This window comes from Oncorhynchus masou, chromosome 26 (assembly GCF_036934945.1).
Source record: "Oncorhynchus masou masou isolate Uvic2021 chromosome 26, UVic_Omas_1.1, whole genome shotgun sequence".
Classification (NCBI taxonomy): Eukaryota; Metazoa; Chordata; class Actinopteri; order Salmoniformes; family Salmonidae; genus Oncorhynchus; species Oncorhynchus masou.
In genome coordinates, this window is record NC_088237.1 from 18,742,841 (window position 1) to 18,766,684 (window position 23,844).

Consider the following 23,844-nt stretch of genomic DNA (forward strand, 5'->3'; position numbering starts at 1 on the left):
ATATCTTAGTTTTTTTTACAGCTACTTTGCTACATATACATACATTTTACATACATGGTACTTTTATATAAAGCAGTCACATAACAATAATATATTATCAAACATAAGCTCTTTAATCCCACCCCTCAGCCACTCTCAGCCCATCCCACTTATCACCATAGACCACCCTCGTTTGGTTTCCATGTGCCATATACACTGCTCAAAAAAGATTGCTACGGGCAAGGTCTAGAGGCTTAACCTTGAAAGGGAACACTTAAACAACACAATGTAACTCCAAGTCAATCACACTTCTGTGAAATCAAACTGTCCACTTAGGAAGCAACACTGATTGACAATAAATTTCACATGCTGTTGTGCAAATGGAATAAACAACAGGTGGAAATTATAGGCATTTAGCAAGACACCCCCAATAAAGGAGTAGTTCTGCAGGTTTCGGACCACAGACCACTTCTCAGTTCCTTTGCTTCCTGGCTGATGTTTTGGTCACTTTTGAATGAAGGCAGTGCTTTCACTCTAGTGGTAGCATGAGACAGAGTCTACAACCCACACAACTAGCTCAGGTAGTGCAGCTCATCCAGGATGGCACATCAATGCGAGATGTGGCAAGAAGGTTTGCTGTGTCTGTCAGCGTAGTGTCCAGAGCATGGAGGCGCTACCAGGAGACAGGCCAGTACATCAGGAGACGTGGAGGAGGCCGTAGGAGGGCAACAACCCAGCAGCAGGACCGCTACCTCCGCCTTTGTGCAAGGAGGAGCAGGAGGAGCACTGCCAGAGCCCTGCAAAATGACCTCCAGCAGGCCACAAATGTGCATGTGTCTGCTCAAACGGTCAGAAACAGACTCCATGAGGGTGGTATGAGGGCCCGACGTCCACAGGTGGGGGTTGGCTAACAGCCCAACACCATGCAGGACGTTTGGCATTTGCCAGAGAACACCAAGATTGGCAAATTCGCCACTGGCGCCCTGTCATCTTCACACATGAACGCAGGTTCACACTGAGCACATGTGACAGACATGGCAGAGTCTGGAGACGCCGTGGAGAACGTTCTGCTGCCTGCAACATCCTCCAGCATGACCGGTTTGGCGGTGGGTCAGTCATGGTGTGGGGTGGCAATTCTTTGGGGGGGCCGCACAGCCCTCCATGTGCTCGCCAGAGGTAGCCTGACTGCCATTAGGTACCGAGATGAGATCCTCAGACCACTTGTGAGACCATATGCTGTTGCGGTTGGCCCTGGGTTCCTCCTAATGCAAGACAATGCTCGACCTTATGTGGCTGGAGTGTGTCAGCAGTTCCTGCAAGAGGAAGGCATTGATGCTATGGACTGGCCCGCCCGTTCCCCAGACCTGAATCCAATTGAGCACATCTGGGACATCATGTCTCGCTCCATCCACCAACGCCACGTTGCACCACAGACTGTCCAGGAGTTGGCGAATGCTTTAGTCCAGGTCTGGGAGGAGATCCCTCAGGTGACCATCCGCCACCTCATCAGGAGCATGCCCAGGCATTGTAGGGAGGTCATACAGGCACATGGAGGCCACACACACTACTGAGCCTCATTTTGACTTGTTTTAAGGACATTACATCAAAGTTGGGTCAGCCTGTAGTGTGGTTTTCCACTTTAATTTTGAGTGTGACTCCAAATCCAGACCTCCATGGGTTGATAAATTTGATTTATATTGATAATTTTTGTGTGATTTTGTTGTCAGCATATTCAACTATGTAAAGAAAAAAGTATGTAATAAGAATATTTCATTCATTCAGATCTAGGATGTGTTATTTTAGTGTTCCCTTTATTTTTTTGAGCAGTGTATTATAAAGACACTCAGTGATATTTTTTTGTCTCCTTTAATGCAATGTTTTCACTCTGTGTTTCTGTGGACAGGGCGGAGCCTCTGTTAGCTCGGATAAAGGAGGACCGCACGTTGGTGTTGACACCGGTGTTTGACAAAGTCCATTTCGATGACTTGACAGTCACACGCTATTGGCCGAGTGCAAACGCCTTTGACTGGGCCCTGTGGTGTATGTACGAGTCCTTCAGACCTGAGTGGTATGCCTTACAAGACGAGACACAGCCAGGAAAGTGAGTTGTTTGTGATTTCATCATCGGATGATAGTCCTGTTTCACAAGTCTGTTTGAAAAGGCGAAAAGGAAAACACAGCTTTGGGAGGAAAATCTTACCTAATATTTACAACTGTATTGTTATTTTGCGTTACCTATTCATTAAAATTAATGTCTCCCATTTTAGAAAGCCCCTCTGCTACAGTTTATGAATGAGTGTTGGAAATCAAAGCAGACTTGTGTTTGCAGAAATGCTTTCTGTTCTTGAGTCGTTCAGTTTGAACAAACTAATCTACGTCCAAAATCCAGACACTTCAGTCCATATCTATAGACTCATCCTTGTCTCTTGGTGTTTGGTGTGTCTAGGTGTGGCTGTGTGGTGGAAGTGTCGAGGTCATACCTTGTTCTAAAATAGCCCACATCGGGAGGGCCCATAAACCTGATCTCCCAGACCTGAGCATTACAATGAAGAGGAATGCTCTGAGAGTGGCTGAGGTCTGTATGGATGAATACAAACATAATGTCAACATCACCTGGAACCTCCCACTGAAGGTACTGTACACAACAGACCATTCAAAAAGTAGGTTTTGTTCAGCTGCAAAAAAGTATTTAGTCAGCCACCAATTGTGCAAGTTCTCCCACTTAAAAAGATGAGAGGCCTGTAATTTTCATCATAGGTACACTTCAACTATGACAGACAAAATGAGAAAAAAAAATCCAGAAAATCACATTGTAGGATTTTTTTATGAATTTATTTGCAAATTATGGTGGAAAAGAAGTAATTGGTCAATAACAAAAGTTTATCTCAATACTTTGTTATACACCCTTTGTTGGCAATGACAGAGGTCAAACGTTTTCTGTCAGTCTTCACAAGGTTTTCACACACTGTTGCTGGTATTTTGGCCCATTCCTCCATGCAGATCTCCTCTAGAGCGGTAATGTTTTGGAGCTGTTGCTGGGCAACACGGACTTTCAACTCCCTCCAAAGATTTTCTATGGGGTTGAGATCTGGAGACTGGCTCGGCCACTCCAGGACCTTGAAATGCTTCTTACGAAGCCACTCCTTCATTGCCCGGGCGGTGTGTTTGGGATCATTGTCATGCTGAAAGACCCAGCCACTTTTCATCCTCAATGCCCTTGCTGATGGAAGGAGGTTTTCACTCAAAATCTCACGATACATGGATCCATTTATTATTTGCTTTACACGGATCAGTCGTCCTGGTCCCTTTGTAGGAAAACAGCCCCAAAGCATGATGTTTCCACCCCCATGCTTCACAGTAGGTATGGTGTAAATGTGTTCTTTGGATGCAACTCAGCATTCTTTGTCCTTCAAACACGACGAGTAGAGTTTTTACCAAAAAGTTCTATTTTGGTTTCATCTGACCATATGACATTCTCCCAATCTTCTTCTGGATCATCCAAACGAGCCTGGACATGTACTGGCTTAAGCAGGGTGACACGTCTAGCACTGCAGGATTTGAGTCCCTGGCGGCGAAGTGTGTTACTACTGATGGTAGGCTTTGTTACTTTGGTCCCAGCTCTCTGCAGGTCATTCACTAGGTCCCCCCGTGTGGTTCTGGGATTTTTGCTCACCGTTCTTGTGATCATTTTGACCCCACAGAGTGAGAACTAGCGTGGAGCCCCAGATCGAGGGAGATTATCAGTGGTCTTGTATGTCTTCCATTTGCTCCCACAGTTGATTTCTTCAAACCAAGCTGCGTACCTATTGCAGATTCAGTCTTCCCAGCCTGGTGCAGGTCTACAATTTTGTTTCTGGTGTCCTTTGACAGCTCTTTGGTCTTGGCCATAGTGGAGTTTGGAGTGTGACTGTTTGAGGTTGTAGACCGGTGTCTTTTATACTGATAACAAGTTCAAACAGGTGCCATTAATACAGGTAACGAGTGGAGGTCGATCCCATAGCAGAGCCGGGATTCAACCCATACCACATTGCAAAGTACTGTCAAAATATCTATCCTCTCTGTCTAGAACTGTTATTATCGAGCCAGCGAGGAGATCCACATTGGAGCCATCAAGTCTCACAAGTACAACAGTAATTGCTGTCTGGTGGACATTGGCACTCAAACCCCAGGACTGTATGATTGCAAGGAGGCCAAGCAGAAGGGATTCCACATGCTCTGGGAATTTCAACAGGTAAGCACTCCACAACATTAAATAGGGAAATTGATGCTTATAAACTGTTGGAAACATGGGAGATGTCTTTGACTTTAGTGTGATGTTGTACAGTAGAATGTTTGCTGTGTTTTACAGGGAAAAGCCATCCAGAACAGACAGACAAAGAGATGTCTGGAGATTGCCCCAGGGGAGGACACTTTCTACCAGCTCATCATTCAGGAGTGCAGTGGGCAGCACTGGTTAATACGGAATGTGATAAAAGACTTCTGATACACTGAGATAGTTAGGCCTATCATGCTTTGAAAAGCCAATCGGTAGTCAGCAGTGAGATGACTGTGATCTTAGTGAGCTGTTGGTTGGACATAGCTTCATGGGGACAGATTTACATCCTTCACAGAATGTGAAATGCTATTGAGCAAAGAAAGAATAAATATGATTCCTGTATTTACACTCATTTGTGGTTTGTTATTGATTCACTGTAGATTTTCACCAAAGAGGGTCATAGAACATGTGTCTGCATTGACATCATATAGAGCTGAGTTTACATCATTCTGGTTTTGAAGAAGTCCCGTCCTCGACTGCTCAGGGATTACTGTATGAGTTCTCAGAGATGAATTTATCCCACGGCCTCTGCCACATGGCCAGCCCTCTCTCCTTCAACAGTGATTGCAGTGAGCTATATCTATGGTAGATTTGTGGTTACTTGGACATATACAAACTACAACTTTGTCAAACAAACTTTTCACGACTACAAATTAAGCACTTGGTTGTCTCCGAACCCAATCACCATACGCTAGCTTGCTATGTTAACAGCCATGAGAGATGAAACACTTATTAGCCAGAGCAAACAGAGGTAATAAAATAGAGATACATGAAATACTATTACATTGAAATTCTCTAAACAACTCTTGACCTCACCTTATGGAGTTGATGGTCAGCTCCTTGAGTGCCCAGGTTAGCCCTCAAGCCACCGATGCCCACAAACACCCCATAGAAGTCATAGGAAAGCCCAGTGGTCCCAAACAGGGACGGGTCATCAGAGCTGACCAACATGGGGTGGCCCTCAGACATCAGCACAGCTGCAGGGTGGTTCCTTAGGTCGGACACCAGCTTCAGCACCTGGTCATTGACACACAGGGATTCAGGGACGTCAACACTGATTTAACTCAATGGACTAATGACAACTGACACGGAGAAATCTAGAGTTACAGTTAAGATTAACTTTACTGTCATCAAACTGAAATACCCTACAGTGCAGCTTTTTTATTTAACCAATGGGAATTAGTTAATATTATGATGAGTACTGACAGACAATGTGGCATTTACCTGGTTTGAGATGGGGCATACTTCCACGGCCACGTTGTCTTTCCTGGAGAGCTCCTTTGCCAGTGGGTGGTGTGCCAAGGCATACCCATTGTCACGACTTCCGCCAAAGTTGGTTCCTCTCCTTGTTCGGGTGGCGTTCGGAGGTCGACGTCACCGGCTTTATAGCCATCGCCGATCCACCTTTAATTTTTCCATTTGTCTTGTCTTGTTTTCCTACACACCTGGTTTCAATTCCCTCAGTATTAGACGTGTATATAACCATCTGTTCCCCCCCATGTCTGTGTGGGGAGTTGTTTCGTGTATGTGCACGCTAGACTGGTTTGCGCTGGGTTATGTCAACCCATTTTGTGTTTAGTGTTCTTAGTGCCTTGTGTTTTGTGTTTTGTTCTCCGAAATAAAAGGCTCCTTTGGCTGCCCATCTTCTGCGCCTGACTCCCTTACAGCCAGTTGCGCATACCTAACACCCATTCCCAATACGTGTGGTGTTGAACAGTAGGGCATCCAGAATGCTTTCATCCACTTCAGTGCCCTCATGGTCTGCGAAAGTATGAATGCGTGCACACACACACGTTATACTATAAGTGCATCACAATAATGTGCATATAAGGTAGATTTGTTTTTGTTCAATACACAATTGTTTTAAATCAGTCATCCAATGCTTGCCAATCTCTCCTGCATGAAAGAAGTATGGCACCGTGACTCCAAGCGCTGCAGGTCGAGAGCTTGACAACCTAAAACCACAAAAGAACAGTTCACTTTACAAGGTATGTCAAATAGACGGAATGTAATAAATACGTTTGTAAACATTGTATTAAATCAGGAAATTGTTTGCGTATTTATTTTCAGTAATGAGTGGACATAATGATTGGTTCTACCCCTCAAGAGAATTCTCACCAGGTCGAATCCTGCAACAAACTCTGGGAAATCCTTCTCTATCTGAATGGCCTCTTTTACAGCTGCTTTAACATCAGACACACTTAGAACCCTAAGGTGCACACAAGGGCAGTGCCAATCATTCTATTGTTTCCATTGCAACATGCTAGCTCAGTCAAGCACAGATAGAGTGTCCGAAATGTTTATGAATAGTATGTCTGTACTGTACCTAGGGACAGAAATGATGAGTTGCGCTCCCAGGAAGCCAGGGTGTTCAGCTACAAACTGGTGAGTGCCTTCCTGATAAGTCCTCAAGGACCAGGCTTTATCATGGTTGCTTCCAGCTCGTATTTCTGCAGGATGTGCAGAATAAAAACAGTTCAAAACACCAAAAACCCTTGGGGGAAGAAAAAAATATAGCTATCGAAAATAGCCTAGGTAACATGTAATTCCAGCCCACTACATTTCCCAATATACTTTCAATTAAGGCCCACAGTACGAACCTTTGATAGCCCAGTTCTTAGTTCCAGGTACGTGATGTTGTCATGAAACAGCTGTTCTAAGCCCTTGTAGAGAAAGTCTTTAAACACAGGAGCGTAGCTGACCAGCCCAGCTATGGCCACGAATGCCATCACAAATCTCTCCCACACTGCATCCTGGCTCGGGTAGGTAGTGTTTGGATCATCATTGGATAGTGTGAGGTTTTGCATCAAGCTGGAAAAACATCCAAAAAGACAAACTACCCTTCCATGAATAAGAAAGTTGTCTTTTTGCTACTACATGTGTTCATTCACAGACACCTATTTGTATTGCTTGGCTTTGATGATATAGTGGACTGTCTGTAGGATCCGCCATGTTGGCTCTCAAGGTCTTCAACAGTTGCCAGTAGAGGCAGTCCCAGGTAGAGAAGACGAACCATACAGACCTGCCCTATGTGAAGCAGATGTAACAATGGGGCCTGTATGTGATGTTCTTCACCAGCCAATCAACCAGGGATGAGCTGTGGATGTGGAGGGCTGCCCCTGTGACCCAGCATAGAGAATGGACTAACCATACATAAATTGATGGAAAACATTTGTAGGGAGGTGGGACTGTATTACTGTGTTACCTTTGGGCATCATTTGCAGCAGGCTAAAGATGGGACTCCTGTGGATGAGGCGCCGTGCCTTGAAGAAGTGAATGGCAGGAGGGAACTGGGCTGCAGCCATCTCTTGTTCTTTTAGCTTGTGAAGGTGTGTGTCGAGCCGCTGCTCTGCCCCTGTCAACTGCACACGGCCTCCTGTCTGCCTGGAGGCCTCCTGGTGCAACATCGTCTCCCTCTTACTGGGGTCCGGGGTCCCGTCACATACTGTAACACAGCACATCACAGCTGCCAACTGGAGTGTGATGTTATAGTTCCCTCTAGAGGGCAAAACCACCTTGCCTGCAGTGTCATTGGAGGATGGAAGAAGAGGCTGTGGAAATCCTTCTTGAGGAGGCCACTCATTCAACTAAATACTAGATTTTATTCAACAATGAATAAAGACTTTTTCAGAAATTGTAATTTAGAACACAAGGTACTACTGTAAACCTATACGCTGATGCTACAAGAGAAAATAGCACCAACGGATAGGGCTGCCGTGCTTCATGCTCTTAGGAAACATTACAATATCTAGTTTATGTATTATTTCTTATATTATTAGCCCAGGAATTTGTGTTACTACATGAAGCTGGGGAGAACTTTTTGAAATCAGAGCGGTGGCAACTCACCAGCATTTAAAAAAAAACAACATTTTTTTTAACCTTTATTTTACTAGGCAAGTCAGTTAAGAACAAATTCTTATTTTCAACGACGGCCTAGGAACAGTGGATTAACTTCCTGTTCAGGGGCAGAACGACAGATTTGTACCTTGTCAGCTCGGGGATTTGAACTTGCAACCTTTTGCTTACTAGACCAACGCTCTAACCACTAGGCTACCCTGCCGCCCCGACAAAGAATATGACAGTCACTTAATTTTTTGTATTTTTTTTTTTTTTACATATTTTGCATTTCTCATCTGAAGTATATATATACATGAAATGAGAAATGCAAAATATGTAAAAAAAAAAAGTGACTGTCATATTCTTTGTCGGGGCGGCAGGGTAGCCTAGTGGTTAGTGGTTATATAGTGGCCTAGTGGTTATATATACACACACACACACACACACACACACACACACACACACACACACACACACACACACACACACACACACAGTTGAAGCCGGAAGTTTACATACAATTAGGTTGGAGTCATTAAAACTCATTTTTAAACCACTCCACAAATTTCTTGTTAACAAACTATAGTTTTGGCAAGTCGGTTAGAACATCTACTTTGAGCATGACACAAGTAATTTTTCCAACAATTGTTTACAGATTATTTCACTTATAAGTCACTGAATCACAATTCCAGTGGGTCAGAAGTTTACATACACTAAATTGACTGTGCCTTTAAACAGCTTGGAAAATTCCAGAAAATTATGTCATGGCTTTAGAAGCTTCTAATAGGATAATTTACATCATTTGAGTCAATTGGAGGTGTACCTGTGGATGTATTTCAAGGCCTATCTTCAAACTCAGTGCCTCTTTGCCTGATAACATGGGAAAATCAAAAGAAATCAGTCAAGACCTCAGAAAAAATTGTAGATTTGCAAAATTCCTAGAGATGAACGTACTTTGGTGCAAAAAGTACAAATCAATCCCAGAACAACAGCAAAGGACCTTGTGAAGATGCTGGAGGAAACAGGTAGAAAAGTATCTATATCCACAGTAAAAACGAGTTCTATATCGAAATAACCTGAAAGGCCGCTCAGCAAGGAAAAAGCCACGGCTCAAAAACCGCCATAAAAAAGCCAGACTACGATTTGCAACTGCACATGGGGACAAAGATCGTACTTTTTGGAGAAATGTCCTCTGGTCTGATGAAACAAAAATGGAACTGTTTGGCCATAATGACCACCATTATGTTTGGAGGAAAAAGGGGGAGGCTTAAAAGCCAAAGAACACCATCCCAACTGTGAAGCACATGTTGTGGGGGTGCTTTGCTGCAGGAGGGTCTGGTAACTTCACAAAATAGATGGCATCATGAGGTAGGAAAATATGTGGATATATTGAAGCAACATCTCAAGACATCAGTCAGAAAGTTAAAGCTTGGTAGTAAATGGGTCTTCCAAATGGACAATGAACCCAAGCATACTTCCAAAGTTGTGGCAAAATGGCTTAAGGACAACAAAGTCAAGGTGTTGGAGTGGCCATTCCAAAGCCCTGACCTCAATCCCATAGAAAATGTGTGGGCAGAACTGAAAAAGCATGTGCGAGCAAGGAGGCCTACAAACCAGACCCAACTTATTTTGGTAAGCTTGTGGAAGGCTACCCGAAACATTTGACCCAAGTTAAACAATTTAAAGGCAATGCTACCAAATACTAATTGAGTGTATGTAAACTTCTGACCCACTGGGAATGTGATGAAAGAAATAAAAGCTGAAATAAATCACCCTCTACTATTATTCTGACATTTCACATTCCTAAAATAAAGTGGTGATCCTAACTGACCTAAGACATGGAATGTTTACTAGGATTAAATGTCAGGAATTGTGAAAAACTGAGTTTAAATGTATTTGGCTAAGGCATATGTAAACTTCCGACTTCAACTGTATACACTGTATTCTATCCTATTTCACTATATCTTAATCTGTGCTGCTCCAACATTGCTCATCAAAATATTTATATATTCTTAATTCCATTCCTTAAATTTAGATTGTGTGTATTGTTAGATGTTACTGCACTGTTGGAGCTAGAAACACAAGCATTTCGCTACACCCGCAATATCATCTGCTAAACACGTATGTGGCAAATAAAATTTGATTTCTAAGAACATTGAAACACAGCACTGAACAGGAATGTTCAGATAATCATACAATTTGAATCAAACAATTGAATGCAACCAACATTTACATTAATAAAGCATACTTACAAATGAAAAGCAACAGAAGCAAAGTATTGAACACTTCCCTTATTCACTTTCTTCTTCTGACGTGTGTAAACCTCTCAATAAACTACCCCAGTACTATGCTATTTTGTCCGAGTTGACAGGCTCACAATACCATTGTGGTATACCCACTTCTTTAATGGTTGTTGCTAGGCAGCAGAATGCAGACCACAAATGTTGCATGTCATGAGATTCTCTGGATGGGCTATGGATGATTCACTTTAATAAATAAGAGACTATAGTGCAACTCCTGTCACCAAAAAATGTGTGGCACGATAGAGAAATCTGTGTAAGTCAAAAAAGAGCCGGCAACTGAAACTATCGATTTAATCTTTATAACATTTTCACAATAACCTCTTAAATTTGGACCCTTGTTTCATGATACAACAGCAAAGACATATCAATAACTTAATTGGATTCAACAAGGACATAGTTGGTCTTCAATGTTTTTCCAGCATCACTTCATTTAAATTGTGTTAGATGGGAGCAAATAGCGATGGGTGAGTCAATGCTCTATGCAATGTTTTATTATATTTTTTCATGAGAGGAAGATGTTATTAGATGAAATAAGGAACTAATACAAGATGCATTGGCTATAATAGACTCCCACAGTGGAGCTGTCATATTACCCATAAAACCTAACGGTCAAACAATGAAATGGTTCCAATTATTTCCCCACCATGTTTTCCCCTTAGGTCATTTTAGAAACACTTACAATAAGGGCTGTATTTCTTGTAGGCTTACCATGTACATTTCTGGGACAAGGTGATTTATCAATATATTCAGCTCGATTTACTCTCAAATCCGAGATTCTTACATTTGCCTAGATTCTGCAGTCTCGTCCCGATCATCATGGCATTTGTAGTTCTTTATTATAGTCACATTGGAATGACATTTTTTTTAGGTTAATACATTGACACAAGTCACCTTGTCCTAGAGAGATTTACACATATCAAAACGTCACGCCAAGGTAAGCCTACATGAAACACAGCCCTTATTTTGAGTGTTTCTAAAAAATCCCATATGGGAAAAATGTATGGTGAAAAAAAACAATTGGAACCATTTCCTTGTTTGACTGCTAGGTTTTATGGGAATTATGACTCATACTGTGGTACTCTATTTCTCTCATGCAGCCTGATCCAATCAGACTGAAATTATTACTGTCCAGCCAATCATAATAAAGATGACTGCAGTGTAAACCAAGATCCCAAGTGGAGCAGCAGATCCATTACCACTGTGCAAAAGTAGCTCCTCCTACTCACATCTGCAATGAAGTTCAACTTTTATACTGTCCCAAGATGCACAGAAATACAATAATACATGACAAAACGGTGTCTTTTCCATTTTTTAACTGTGTTTTTGGAATTCTTCTCAGACACAGCAATGGTAATTTTCACACAACAAAAATAAATAACTCCTCTTCAAGACGATGGATGGAGACACTCAGTCCAAAAACTTGCGGTTCTGGTTCTGACCAAAGAGAGCCACTCGAATCTCAGGCATCATCTGAGCAGAAAGACAGACACTGGATTAGTGCCAAGCTGAACCTCATGAAAAACAGGGCCAAACTATATCTGAGAATTTGCAGTACAATCATGTGCAAAACTTCACACAGTGTATACGTCTAAGGAATCTTGGTAAGCCGATAGCTTTATGCAAGGATATTCACACGGTTGGTTGTTTATATAGGAAAAATGTAAATTAACTAGATGTGCTAGCTGTTCATAGTGCCACTATAGTTCCTGTGAGACTGTCCCTGTGCCCTTACCTGCTGAGCCATGAGGTCCAGTCTGCTCTCTAGGGTGTTGGACACCTTGATCTTCCCATCAGCGTTGTAGATTTCAATACCTCCAGAACTGAAAGAGACACAAACATCTTTGAATTAACTCATGAACCCTTGACTTACACCTTAGAAAGACCACAGAAGACAATTATTTTCAATAACGTGTTAATCAATCAATACTAATTCAAAATAAAACTTATTTGAAATGAATGGGTTTACATTGAGACAAGGGACTGTCCTCTTACATGTCTGGGGACAGGAAGTTGTCCTGGTCGATGCGAACCTCAATATTGTTTTTCACTGCTGCTTTATAGCTGGGAATAGTCTTCTGGATAGCCGCCTGAATAGGAATACAACATATGAATCAACCCTGTATACAAGGAAATACACTTGGAACAACATTGAACTGTTACCAAGTGAAAAGGATCATTCTAACCTGAAGCACTTGCAGGTCCTGTTTACGACAGCGGATGGTCACTTTGGTCTCAAGAAGCTGATAGAAACCCTAATATTAAAAACAGAGCGACAGACACATTCAAAACATTTGAATCAAATAAAGTGAAACTCACCGCACAATGCCTTTGACCTAAACAACATGCAGGCCTATGTTTGCATGAGTGTAACTGATAGACGCTACTGAAAAATGTAACATGAATGAATGTAGGCCTAGAGTAATAGTTATTTCTGTTTCTCTTAGCGTTGTGTTCTATTGGTCTTATTTTACATGCATGTCGTTCTCCTTGAGCTGTTCTTGTCGATGTATGTTCTGTATTATGTCATGTTTTATGTTCTTTGTGGACCCCAGGAAGAGTAGTTGTTGCTTTAGCAATAGCTAATGGGAAACCCAATAAAACACAAAAACCGTGTCAGTGACAAGTATTGCATTATTACAAAAAAGGCCTCACCTGCAGAACCAGCCCATCCATCAGTGCTGGGTATCTGGCTGGGTCCTTGGCTACGTTGGCCAGCCGTTGGCGCGCCTCGCTCAACATTTCCTGATGACACACATTGAGGGTTAGCCTATTATTTACATGGAATTCATTGCTGTCGCAGGACATCATGCCTCTGGCTGTGTTTGAACAAAACAATATTCCAGCCAAGACAAATTAAACTTACTGAAATCATGTCGTCGCGAGCCTTTAATACCTTCAGACGAGCCTGGTTCATCAGGTTAGACATTTGACTGTAGAGGAAGAGAGGTACGTAAACCTGTGGCACAGGACCACATCACAAGTCCAAGCAGTTGCAAGTTATAGCTACTGTAACATATACTGTGCTTGTTACAATGAATGAGCTGCTGAATGTGACTTCAAATTTAGAATACTTAAAAGGAAGTTGTGTGTCAGACAAATTCCTCGTCAGAGAAAGAAGAGATTGAGGAAGTCTCAGAGGGAGCTGAGAGACCAGCAGCAACACTGCCTGAGCTGTAAAGAAAAAGAGTGACTAACATTTTCTTCTGCTGCTCGATCTGCTTCTCTTTCTTCTCATAATACTCCATGATCTTCAACCTCTGGGTCTGCACCAGACGGCCCTTCTCGATGTTGAACTCCTCTTCTGCCTGCAGGGGGAGACACTTGTCACTCAGAGTATGCAATTAGGAGGCCCTGTCTTTATGAGGATACATTTTAAGAAGCATTGAACCAGTAGAACTGTTAAAAAGGTACTAAAATGATTGATTTAATTCAGTAAATTCTCATGTCTTAGGGGAGTGATCATGCCTTCTTATTTCAGTTGAACGTGCCTATGCAAATCTTTTGAGTTTGTGTTTGCTGAAAACACACAATGTGTATGTGCTGAACTATGCCAGTCACTTGTGAATAAGCACTGTACCTTGGCATCAATTTCTTCTGCCTTCTCATTGGCCTCCTGTTCAATGAAGGCCATCATGTGTTTGATCTATACAGGGGATAGAACAGTGTGAATTAGAGATGATTTGACAGTATAACACTCACCACATTAGGCATGCTTTCCAAGTCATGTTTCATACTGAAGAGAGTCAAGAGGCAGACTTAGAAAGCTTCATTGCTCTATACATTAATTAACTTCTCTTTTGGTTCCACCATGTTGTGTGGAATGTATAGCTTACATTTCTGTTTCATAATTTTCATCTAACAAAACATGTTTCTAAACCATAAACTACAGAGGGAAATTTAATTATGAAGCCTCCTAATCTATTCTACTTTATATACAGTGCATGAGAAGGGTTGGTGAGACAAGACACCCAGGATCACTCAAGTTCCTCCGCTGACCATGGGTTTTTCCATCATGTGACCATATTGCATCTTTACCTCACAAATACAGCACTGGGTAAATGTATTGTGCAATTAGATGTCTCAATTAAATGTATTAACAATTAAACATCCTAATTATACTAGACATTGTGATTGTATTTTAGTAGAAGTATTTCTGATTTATTTTCAAGGACAACCTTGGCATAATACAATCACAATTATGCTCCTTACAAATATACAGTTGCAAACATTTATAATTGGAAAGGAAAAATGCCTTAATATAGCAGAAGTTGGATTAAGGTTAAAAGGCTGTAATTGCAATGTACCTGCTTCTGAACGTCGGCATCGCTGAGCGCCATGGTTGCAGCAGTCTAGTATCTTGTTTCCTTGAATAAAATAAACACCGTGATTTAAATACAATGAATGCAACATGGTTTTCAATATTGTAAATCCTTTAGTGCGATGTATGAATCAATTCATTAAATACCAGTGAAATACAGCCAGGAATGTATGGATTAATCGTTGTAGTCGTGACTAAAGACGTCTACGCTGGATCAGCTGATTTTCAACGTCACATGATGTTTACTTCCGGTCTCACCCACCAGTAACACGAGTGATGAGCAGACACTACTGGCACTGTATATCATGCCTGCTTCGTTAAGTTAGGGGTATATATTAACAAAAACGAGTGAGTGCAGTGGATACATTTGTAAAATATCTAATAATCAGTGGTGGAAAAAGTACCCAATTGTCATACTTGAGTAAAAGTAAAGATACCTAAATGACTCAAGTAAAAGTGAAAGTCACTTGTACACAAATGTACTTACTTATCAAAAGTAAATGTAATTTCAAATTCCTTATATTAGGCAAACCAGATGCCACCATTTTCTTTTACACTCAAACATCATTTACAAATGAAGCATTTGTGTTTGTTTAGTGAGTCCGCCAGATCAGAGGCAGTAGGGATGACCAGGGATGTTCTCTTGATAAGTGCCTGAATTGGACAATTTTCCTGTCCTGCTAAGCACTCAAAACGTAATGAGTACTTTTGGGTCTTAGGGAAAATGTAAAGAGTAAAAAGTATATTATTTTCTTTGGGAATGTAGTGAAGTATAAGTAAAAGTAGTCAAAAATATAAATAGTAAAGTACAGATGCCCCCAAAAATACTTAAATAGTACTTCAAAGGAAGTATTCAACCCCTTTGTTATGGTAAGCCTAAATAAGTTCAGGAGTAAACATTTGCTTAACAAGTTCCAAGGACTCACTCTGTGTGCAATAATAGTGTTTAACATTGTTTTTTAATGACTACCTAATCTCTATATCACACACATACAATTATATGTAAGGTCACTCAGTCGAGCAGTGAATTTCAAACACAGATTCCACAAAGACCAGGGAGGTTTTCCAATGCCTCGCACAAAAGGAAACCTATTGGTAGATGGGTAAACATAAAAAAGCAGACGTTGAATATCTCTTTGAGCAGGATGAAGTTATTAATTAAACTTTGGATGGTGTATCATTACACCCAGTCACTACAAAGATAGAGGCATCCTTCCTAACTCAGTTGCTGGCTAGGAAGGAAACCACTCAGGTATTTCACCACGAGGCAAATGGTGACTTTAAAACTGTTACAGAGTTTACTGGCTGTGATAGGAGAAAACTGGGGATGGATCCACATTATAGTTACTTCACAATACTAATACAAATATTATAAAAACATATATCCTGTTTGCAATAAGGCACTAAAGTAGAACTGCAAAGAATGTGGCAAAGAAATTAACATTATGTCCTGAATACAAAGTGTTATGTTTGGGGCAAATCCAACACAACACATTTCTGAGGACTATACATATTGTCAAGCATGGTGGTGTCTGCATCATGTTGTGGTATGCCTGTCATCGGCAAGGACTAGGGAGCTTTTTAGGAGGACTAGGGAGCTTTTTAGGATAAAAAAATAAACAAAATAGTGTTAAGCACAGGTAAAAAAAAACACAAGGCCAAATATACACTGGAGTTTACCAAGATGATATGTAATGTTCCTGAGTGGCCTAGTTACAGTTCTGACTTAAATCAGCTTGAAAAATCTATGGCAAGACTTGAAAATGGCTGTCTAGCAATGATCAACAACCAACTTGACAGAGCATAAAGAATGTTAAAAATAATATTTTGCAAATATTGACAATCCAGGTGTGCAAAGCTCTTAGAGACTTACCCAGAAAGACACACAGCTGTAATCATTGCCAAAGGCAGACACTTCCAGATGGCAGACAGTCATTCACTGTGCTGTAGAAAGAAATAATCCAGAATGAGTCAGAACCAGAATGGAAACTCTGTGATATTTTTTAACATGTATTGACTCAGGGGTATGAATACTTACGTAAATGAGATATTTATGTATTTAATTTTCAATACATTTGCAAACATTTCTAAAAACATGTTTTCACTTTATCTTCATGGGGTATTGTGCGTAGATGAGAGGAAAAATATATTTAATCCATTTTGAATTCAGGCTGTAACACAACATAATGTGGAATGAGTCAAGGGGTATGAATACTTTCTGAATGTGTGTATTCAATTAAATAAAGCTGTCAAGCATGGACTTCTCACTGAATTTTTTTCTCAAATGTTAATATTTTTAATGATTTGATACATAATTGTAGCTAATATGATAAAAATGAGAAGGAAATCAATTGTGGGTAAAGTCAACATCAGTGGAGGCTGGTGACAGGAGCTATAGGAGGATGGGATATTTGTAATGGCTGGAATGGAATGAAAGGAACGGTATCAAACACATCAAACATATGGAAACCACATGTTTGACTCTGTCCCATTTATTCCATTCCATCCATTACAATGAACACATCCTCCTGTAGCCCCTCCCACCAACATTTATTTAAAGGATTTTCGTAATAATCCTCAGGAAAAAAATAGCACGCTGCAGACTGACTATGTAGTCAATGGTGCAGACCATGGTGCTTGCCAGTAGATGATGCTAGAGGTTTAGAGGAATTCCATAAAAATAGCACAGAGTTTCCATTCTGGTTCTGACTCAGTCTGCATTCTTTCCTTCTACAGAACAGTGAATGACTGTCTGCCATCTGGAAGTGTGTCAGAAAACTTTGGCCAACTGCCTGTGACAGCACTACCCTCTCTGCCTCCTCTGTACTGTTAACTATTGTGTCACTCAGAGGTTTTTCACTGACTTACAGCTAGTTAGGTCTACCCAGTGCAAGACAATAGGCATAATAGAAGGCAGAGCTATTTTACCAAGCTGGCACAATGAAGAAGTATTCAATCACTTTGCATGCTGCAATTCTATAGCAGCCTCTTACAAATGGAATATATTTATTTTTCCCTCCATAAAACATGCATGGCCACATTGTAGCCAACTGTTATGTCATAGTCTGGGCACTGGACAGGGGATGGAGAAAGAGAGAGTGGAAGAATGAGATAGAGGGGGGGGCTGTTGTGTCCTGTGGAGCAGCTGGTAGTCCATTGCTAACTACAGCGTGTATGTCACCCTCTTGTCGATGTGTCCTCAGCCCTGACTTTCTGTCCGAGTGCACGTCTCTTACTCTATTTCAACATCTGTCTCCCACCTACAACTTCCAACACTTTACAGAGAGGAGCCAGGTAAGAAAGACACTTATTTTATTCTGCTTTTAATTAATGGAATGCAAGGCCACATCACAGGATATCTTGTTGTTGTTTTAGGGCAGGGCTCCCCTACTCTGTTCTTGGAAAGCTACCATCCTGTAGGTTTTTATTCCAACCTTAATCGAGCGCACCTGACTCTAATAATTAGCTGGTTGATACAATGAATCAAGTTAGTTACAACTTGGGTTGGAGCGAAAAATCTACAGGAGGGTACCTCTCTAGGAACAGGGATGGAGAGCCCTGTTTTAGGGGAATTGTGGTGTGTGAGTGTATACTACTGTAGTTGTATTAGTAGGACATAATAGTACACACAAGTAGTAGTAATATATGTAGTTGAGGGGAGAGGGCCTTGTAAAAGTTTGCTTTGTTAAACCAATATAGAAGGCATTTATATCAGCCATCATGGAGCTCTTTGATGTTATGAAGGGCACAACTCCAAGAGGTTTTAACCATGTCTATCACCTGTCAACATAAACAGGTCTGTTTCTCTGTTGTTTGGTGGTTGTCATTAGTAACTGATTAAATCAACAGGGACAGGACTATGTTCGAAGTCTTGTGTCCAGCTAACTTGTCATTGACATCAGAAAATACTAGCTTATGTGCGGCCTTTCCTCGAGTGTGTGTGTCTGTGTCCATACGTCCCTGTGTATATGTTTGTGTGTGTGTCTGTTGTCATGTGTCTGTTTCTAGAAATCCAATCGGATAAGATCATCAGATGGTTCACGAGGGGCTGAGAATGTGTCATTTCCTCTGTCTGACATTCAGACTGACCTTTTATCTCTGGGGCTCTGATATCATGACCATGAGTCTCTGACATCAGTACCATGGGTATCTGATACTATGGGGCAGAGAACAAACCTGGGTTCAAATACTATTTGAAATCATTGCAAATACTTTATCTGGGTTTGATTGAACTTTCCTGGAGCAATGGAGCCAATAGAATGGTCACAAACGTGCAAACCCCATCCATCTGGCACTCCAGACAGACTAGACCAAACACTAAATGTATCTGAAAGATTTCAAATAGTAATTGAACCCAGGTCTGGAAAGGAGTGGGACTCCACATTATAGGGATTAGTTTTAATTAAACTCTGTGGGGGTTAAAAGCCATTGTCAGGGGGTGGATCATTGGAAACCTATAACTCAAAGAGTGAATGAGTCTTATTGGACAGATTAAGCAATTAATATGCTTTAGAACAGGTACTTTAAAGTAACCTTCCACATGAACACGTTTGTGGATATCTGCCTATAGGTCTGCTCTGTGCCTTGCAGGGAGAGCGTGATCACCATGTCACTGGTTCCCCTTGTGCCAAAATGCCTAGTAACATACACCTGGCAGGCCTCGATGTTAGAGAGAGGGCAGCTTTCTCAGCATGCTTACAGCTTACACTCAGCTTTAGCCAACCGATATTTAATCCACAGTCTCTGCTGATGTGCCTCTCAGAGACAGTCCATCTCAGGACAAACACACAATGCGTTCTGTAACTGTGCAGAGGAACACAAGTAGTACGGCACAAGAGCATGAGCTGTTTAATCATTCAATGTTGATCAAATCAGGAAATATTTATCGTAAACATGGATAAAGGTGACCTCTATGTCCTCTGCCACTGTGGTTCTATGCTTTTTCATTATGTAATAAACAGCTCTGACTTGATCTCAGTGTTTTGACTCTGTGCCTGGGATGAGATTTACATGCATGCATAATAATTAATCAGGGTCACTCAGTGAAGGAAAGATGTATTCAATCTCAATATACAAGGAATGAACAATTACATACAGGTGGCATTTAAATGGAAATGATGGACTGAAAGACAAGGGGACAATAAGAGTGTGAGGAGTGGGTGTTGGGGGAATACAGTGCCCTCGAAAAGTATTCAGACCCCTTGACTTTTTCCACATTTTGTTACGTTACAGCCTTTTTCTAAAATGGAATTTAAAAACATTCTATACACAATACCCCATAATGACAAATACCTTATTTACATAAGTATTCAGACCCTTCGATATAAGACTTGAATTTTCAGTTTAGGTGCATCCTATTTCCATTGATCATCCTAGATATGTTTCTACAACTTGTTTGGAGTCCACCTGTGGTAAATTCAATTGATTGGACATGATTTGGAAATGCACACATCTGTCTATATAATGTCACACAGTTGACAGTGCATGTCAGAGCAAAAACCAAGCCATGAGGTTGAAGGAATTGTCCGTAGAGCTCCGAGACAGGATTATGTCGAGGCACAGAACTGGGGAAGGTTACCAAAAAAAATCTGCAGCATTGAAGGTCCCCAAAAACACAGTGGCCTCCATCATTCTTAAATGGAAGACGTTTGGAATCACCCAGACTCTTCCTAGAGCTGGCCGCCCAGCCAAACTGAGCAATCTGGGGAGAAGGGCCTTGGTCAGGAAGGTTCCCAAGAATCCGATGGTCACTCTGAGAGAGCTCTAGAGTTCCTCTGTGGAGATGGGAGAATCTTCCAGAAGGATAGCCATCTCTGCAGCACTCCACCAATCAGGCCTTTATGGTAGAGTGGCCAGACAGAAGTCACTCCTCAGTAAAAGGCACATTACAGCCCACTTGGAGTTTGCCAAAAGGCACACACACTCTCAGACCACGAGAAACAAGATTCTCTAGTCTGATGAAACCAAGATTGAACTCTTTGGCCTGAATGCCAAGCGTCACGTCTGGAGGAAACCTGGTACCGTCCCTACAGTGAAGCATGGTGGTGGCAGAATCATGCTGTGGGGATGTTTTTCAGCAGCAGGGACTGGGAGACTAGTCAGGATCGATAAAAAGATGAACGGAGCATAGTTCATCCTTGATGAAAACCTGCTCCAGATTGCTCAGACTGGAGCGAAGGTTCACCTTCCAACAGGACAATGACCATAAGCACACAGCCAAGACAACGCAGGAGTGGCTTTGGGACAAGTCTCTGAATGTCCTTAAGTGGCCCAGCCAGAGACTGGACTTGAACCTGATCGAACATCTCTGGAGACCTGAAAATAGCTGTGCAGTGACGCTTCCCATCCATCCTGACAGAGCTTGAGAGGATCTGCAGAGAAGAATGGGAGAAACTCCCCAAATACAGGTGTGCCAAGCTTGTAGCGTCATACCCAAGAAGACTTGAGGCTGTAATTGCTGCCAAAGGTGCTTCAACAAAGTACTGAGTAAAGGGTCTGAATACTTATGTAAATGTGATATTTCAGTTTATTTTATTTTATATAAATTTTCAAACATTTCTAAAAAATCTGTGTTTGCTTATTATGGAGTATTGTGTGTAAATTGATGAGGGGGGAAAGCAATTGAATCAATTTTAGAATAAGATTGTAACATTACAAAATGTGGAAAAAGTCAAGGGGTCTGAATACTTTCTGAATGCATTGTATTTTTCGACCTCTAACGTTTTGTGCAAGTGCAATGCATTGTGTCCTCTGTTTTACTGTGTGAGACATTTTCAACGACACAACTGCAGTACAGCATTCGTGCTGGGTTTGTAAAAATCCCTTCTCCTCTATATCCCCACTCTCGACCACGCGTCACGTCATGTGAAATCTCTGGGATAGCTTCCGCTCCTGGCTGAAATGGAAATACATATATAGGGCTTATACATAGTCAGACATGTGAGGGCCAGGCTATATATAGAAAAGAATGCTACAACACGGAGCAGAGGGTGCTACTTTTTCCACACAGAACTTTATCAGTACACGTCACTGAAGGACATCTTCTAATATGTTGGTTAACCTTTTCCAGGGTCCACAGCTATGAGATAGCCTAGTCCCAGATCGGTTTGTGCTCTTGCCTATGAGATTCTGTGTCATTAAAACACACAATCGTTCTAGCAACTATTAAGTAGTTATAAAGGTTTTATATTCAACTCACTACAGTTGATTAATTTATTGTTGATTTTAGGAATTGACTTTCTTTTTTGAACAATATTATCCAATATGTTTTCATGTTAATGGTTGGTTGTCTGTTGTGTCTCTCTAGTGGCCGGTTTTCAGTCTGGAGGGCAAGGTCCCAGCAGTGTCCAGAGGGGATGACAGTGGTGAGGTCAGTTCCATGTCTGGAGAGCAGAAGCCTGATTGGCTGGGCCTTGCCACGCTGCATCTGAACCAGGGAGACAGTGGCGGGTCTGGCCCCTGGCAGACAGAGAGCAGCCTGGTAGAGTCCTGGTCCACTGTGGGAGACATGATCGACACCGAGGACACCAAGAGCCTGGACAGCAGCGACGGAGTGGTCCACCTAGCTGAGGAGCGCAGCGAGAACCACTCCTCCATCTCCGACATGGTCCACCTAGAGCGGGAGGAGGAGGAGATGCTGGCAGAGGAGGAGGAGGAGGACGGGAGCCTGGGGGAAGAGGAGGAGCTGCAGGCCAGTGTGATGAGTGTGCTTGGGGGAGAAAGAGAACTGGCTGAGCTCAGGGAAGAGGAGCTGGACACCCAGGAATTATTACCTTCATCTGAGGTGTCAGCTGACCACCAAGAGACTATGGATTTAATGATGTCTGTGGCTGAGGAGCTATTTGTCCAAGAGGAGCCTGCTGAAGTATCCCACGCCACCACCGTCTCTATGCCCATGCCAGTTTGGAAGCTAGAGCCCCCCTCTGCCTCCTCTACTCCTGTCCCCTCAATACCTACACTAGCTGAGTTACATTCAGAACTCCAATACTCTATGCAGGAGCAGCTCCACCCTCCCCCGGTCCTAGGACCAGGAGCACCACAGCCACCAGATGAGAGACAAACTAACAGCCAACCAGAGTCCTCAGTCTCGCTCCATGCTGCCCAGGAGACACAGGAAATCCCACCAGTGACGCAGGAGGTTCCGCCAGAGAAGACAGAGGCTGAGCCTGCTACATGGCTCCCTGCCACTGAGCTACCTGTGCTGCTGTGCGGGGGCGCTGCAATGGTGGCTATTGTGGGAGTGTTAGCTTATGGGGCAGTGGCCTACTGCAGAAAGTAGCAAACCCCTATCCTGTGAGCCCCAGCAGCCATATAACCCAGGTCGTTTCAAATCTACTCTAAACTATTCCACCAAGTACATACTGGATTTTACACAATGCATTTCTTTGCATCTATGTAGTATTATGAAGGTTGGTTGCATTTTTTATCTATTTCCTGTGCTAACTCAGTTCACGGAAGAGCTCAGGAGATTTGGAAGAGCAAGAATTTTGGTTTCTCTGTAAATTCACAGGAAATTACACTTAAAATATCTTAAAAATCAGAACTTTGTTTGTTGTTTATTTTTTGTCCCCGTCAATGCACTATAAAATAAAACCGCACACACGCACACACAGACACACATACTAATTATGACTATAGTTGAGCCACTTCAAGGGGTATTGTATAATTGCTTGTTCTGTGTCACTGTGGGCAAACTCAATGACTATGTTAGTTATTGATCAAATGTATTAGTGGATATTCATCTGTATAGTGACTCAGCTACAAATCAGCAAAGGGCCAAAGCTTATGTAGCAGGTGTGGATATCTGGGCTTACAGTAATGACTCTGCACTGCCCTCTGGTGCTCAGTTTGCTGTAATACAGAACAACAGCTGCAATTTGTCGGCACACTGTAGAGATGGATTTCCGGTTTAACATGGCAGATCAATAAAGGTCTTCTGCAAGCCCTAGAGAATTGAATGCACTCAGATTATGCTCTGTGCTCCAATATTTTCCGACATTGGCCACTGTGGGGGAAATAGATTTGATAAGCAAATGTCTCTTTGGCATTTTATTCCTTGTGAAACACACTATGGTTACTCAGCAAACATTCCC

General features: G+C 42.0%; 3 protein-coding genes and 1 pseudogene across 3 annotated transcripts; 2 read left to right on the plus strand and 2 right to left on the minus strand.

Moving 5' to 3' along the window:
* Positions 1-1,879: 1,879 nt before the first annotated feature.
* On the plus strand, positions 1,880-4,478 carry LOC135514949 (polypeptide N-acetylgalactosaminyltransferase 18-like). Its single transcript, XM_064938706.1, has 4 exons — positions 1,880-2,080; positions 2,426-2,611; positions 4,046-4,210; positions 4,328-4,478. Exons 2-4 carry the CDS (start codon positions 2,525-2,527, stop codon positions 4,460-4,462), a joined length of 387 nt encoding a protein of 128 aa, XP_064794778.1. The 5' UTR covers positions 1,880-2,080; positions 2,426-2,524; the 3' UTR covers positions 4,463-4,478.
* Positions 4,479-4,774: 296 nt separating this feature from the next.
* Positions 4,775-7,755, minus strand: LOC135515112 (adenosine deaminase 2-A-like; annotated as a pseudogene).
* A 2,962-nt stretch (positions 7,756-10,717) lies between these two features.
* LOC135514950 (V-type proton ATPase subunit E 1-like) lies at positions 10,718-14,986 on the minus strand. Its single transcript, XM_064938707.1, has 10 exons — positions 14,900-14,986; positions 14,739-14,798; positions 14,012-14,077; positions 13,630-13,739; positions 13,298-13,364; positions 13,087-13,176; positions 12,618-12,686; positions 12,427-12,521; positions 12,167-12,254; positions 10,718-11,904 (listed from the first exon to the last, which is right to left on the minus strand). The coding sequence occupies exons 2-10, from the start codon at positions 14,769-14,771 to the stop codon at positions 11,842-11,844; spliced, it is 681 nt and encodes a 226-aa protein (XP_064794779.1). The 5' UTR covers positions 14,772-14,798; positions 14,900-14,986; the 3' UTR covers positions 10,718-11,841.
* Positions 14,987-17,912: 2,926 nt separating this feature from the next.
* On the plus strand, positions 17,913-23,255 carry LOC135514555 (bcl-2-like protein 13). The gene is made up of 2 exons (XM_064937981.1): positions 17,913-18,046; positions 22,059-23,255. Exons 1-2 carry the CDS (start codon positions 17,927-17,929, stop codon positions 23,028-23,030), a joined length of 1,092 nt encoding a protein of 363 aa, XP_064794053.1. The 5' UTR covers positions 17,913-17,926; the 3' UTR covers positions 23,031-23,255.
* The last annotated feature ends 589 nt before the right edge of the window (positions 23,256-23,844 follow it).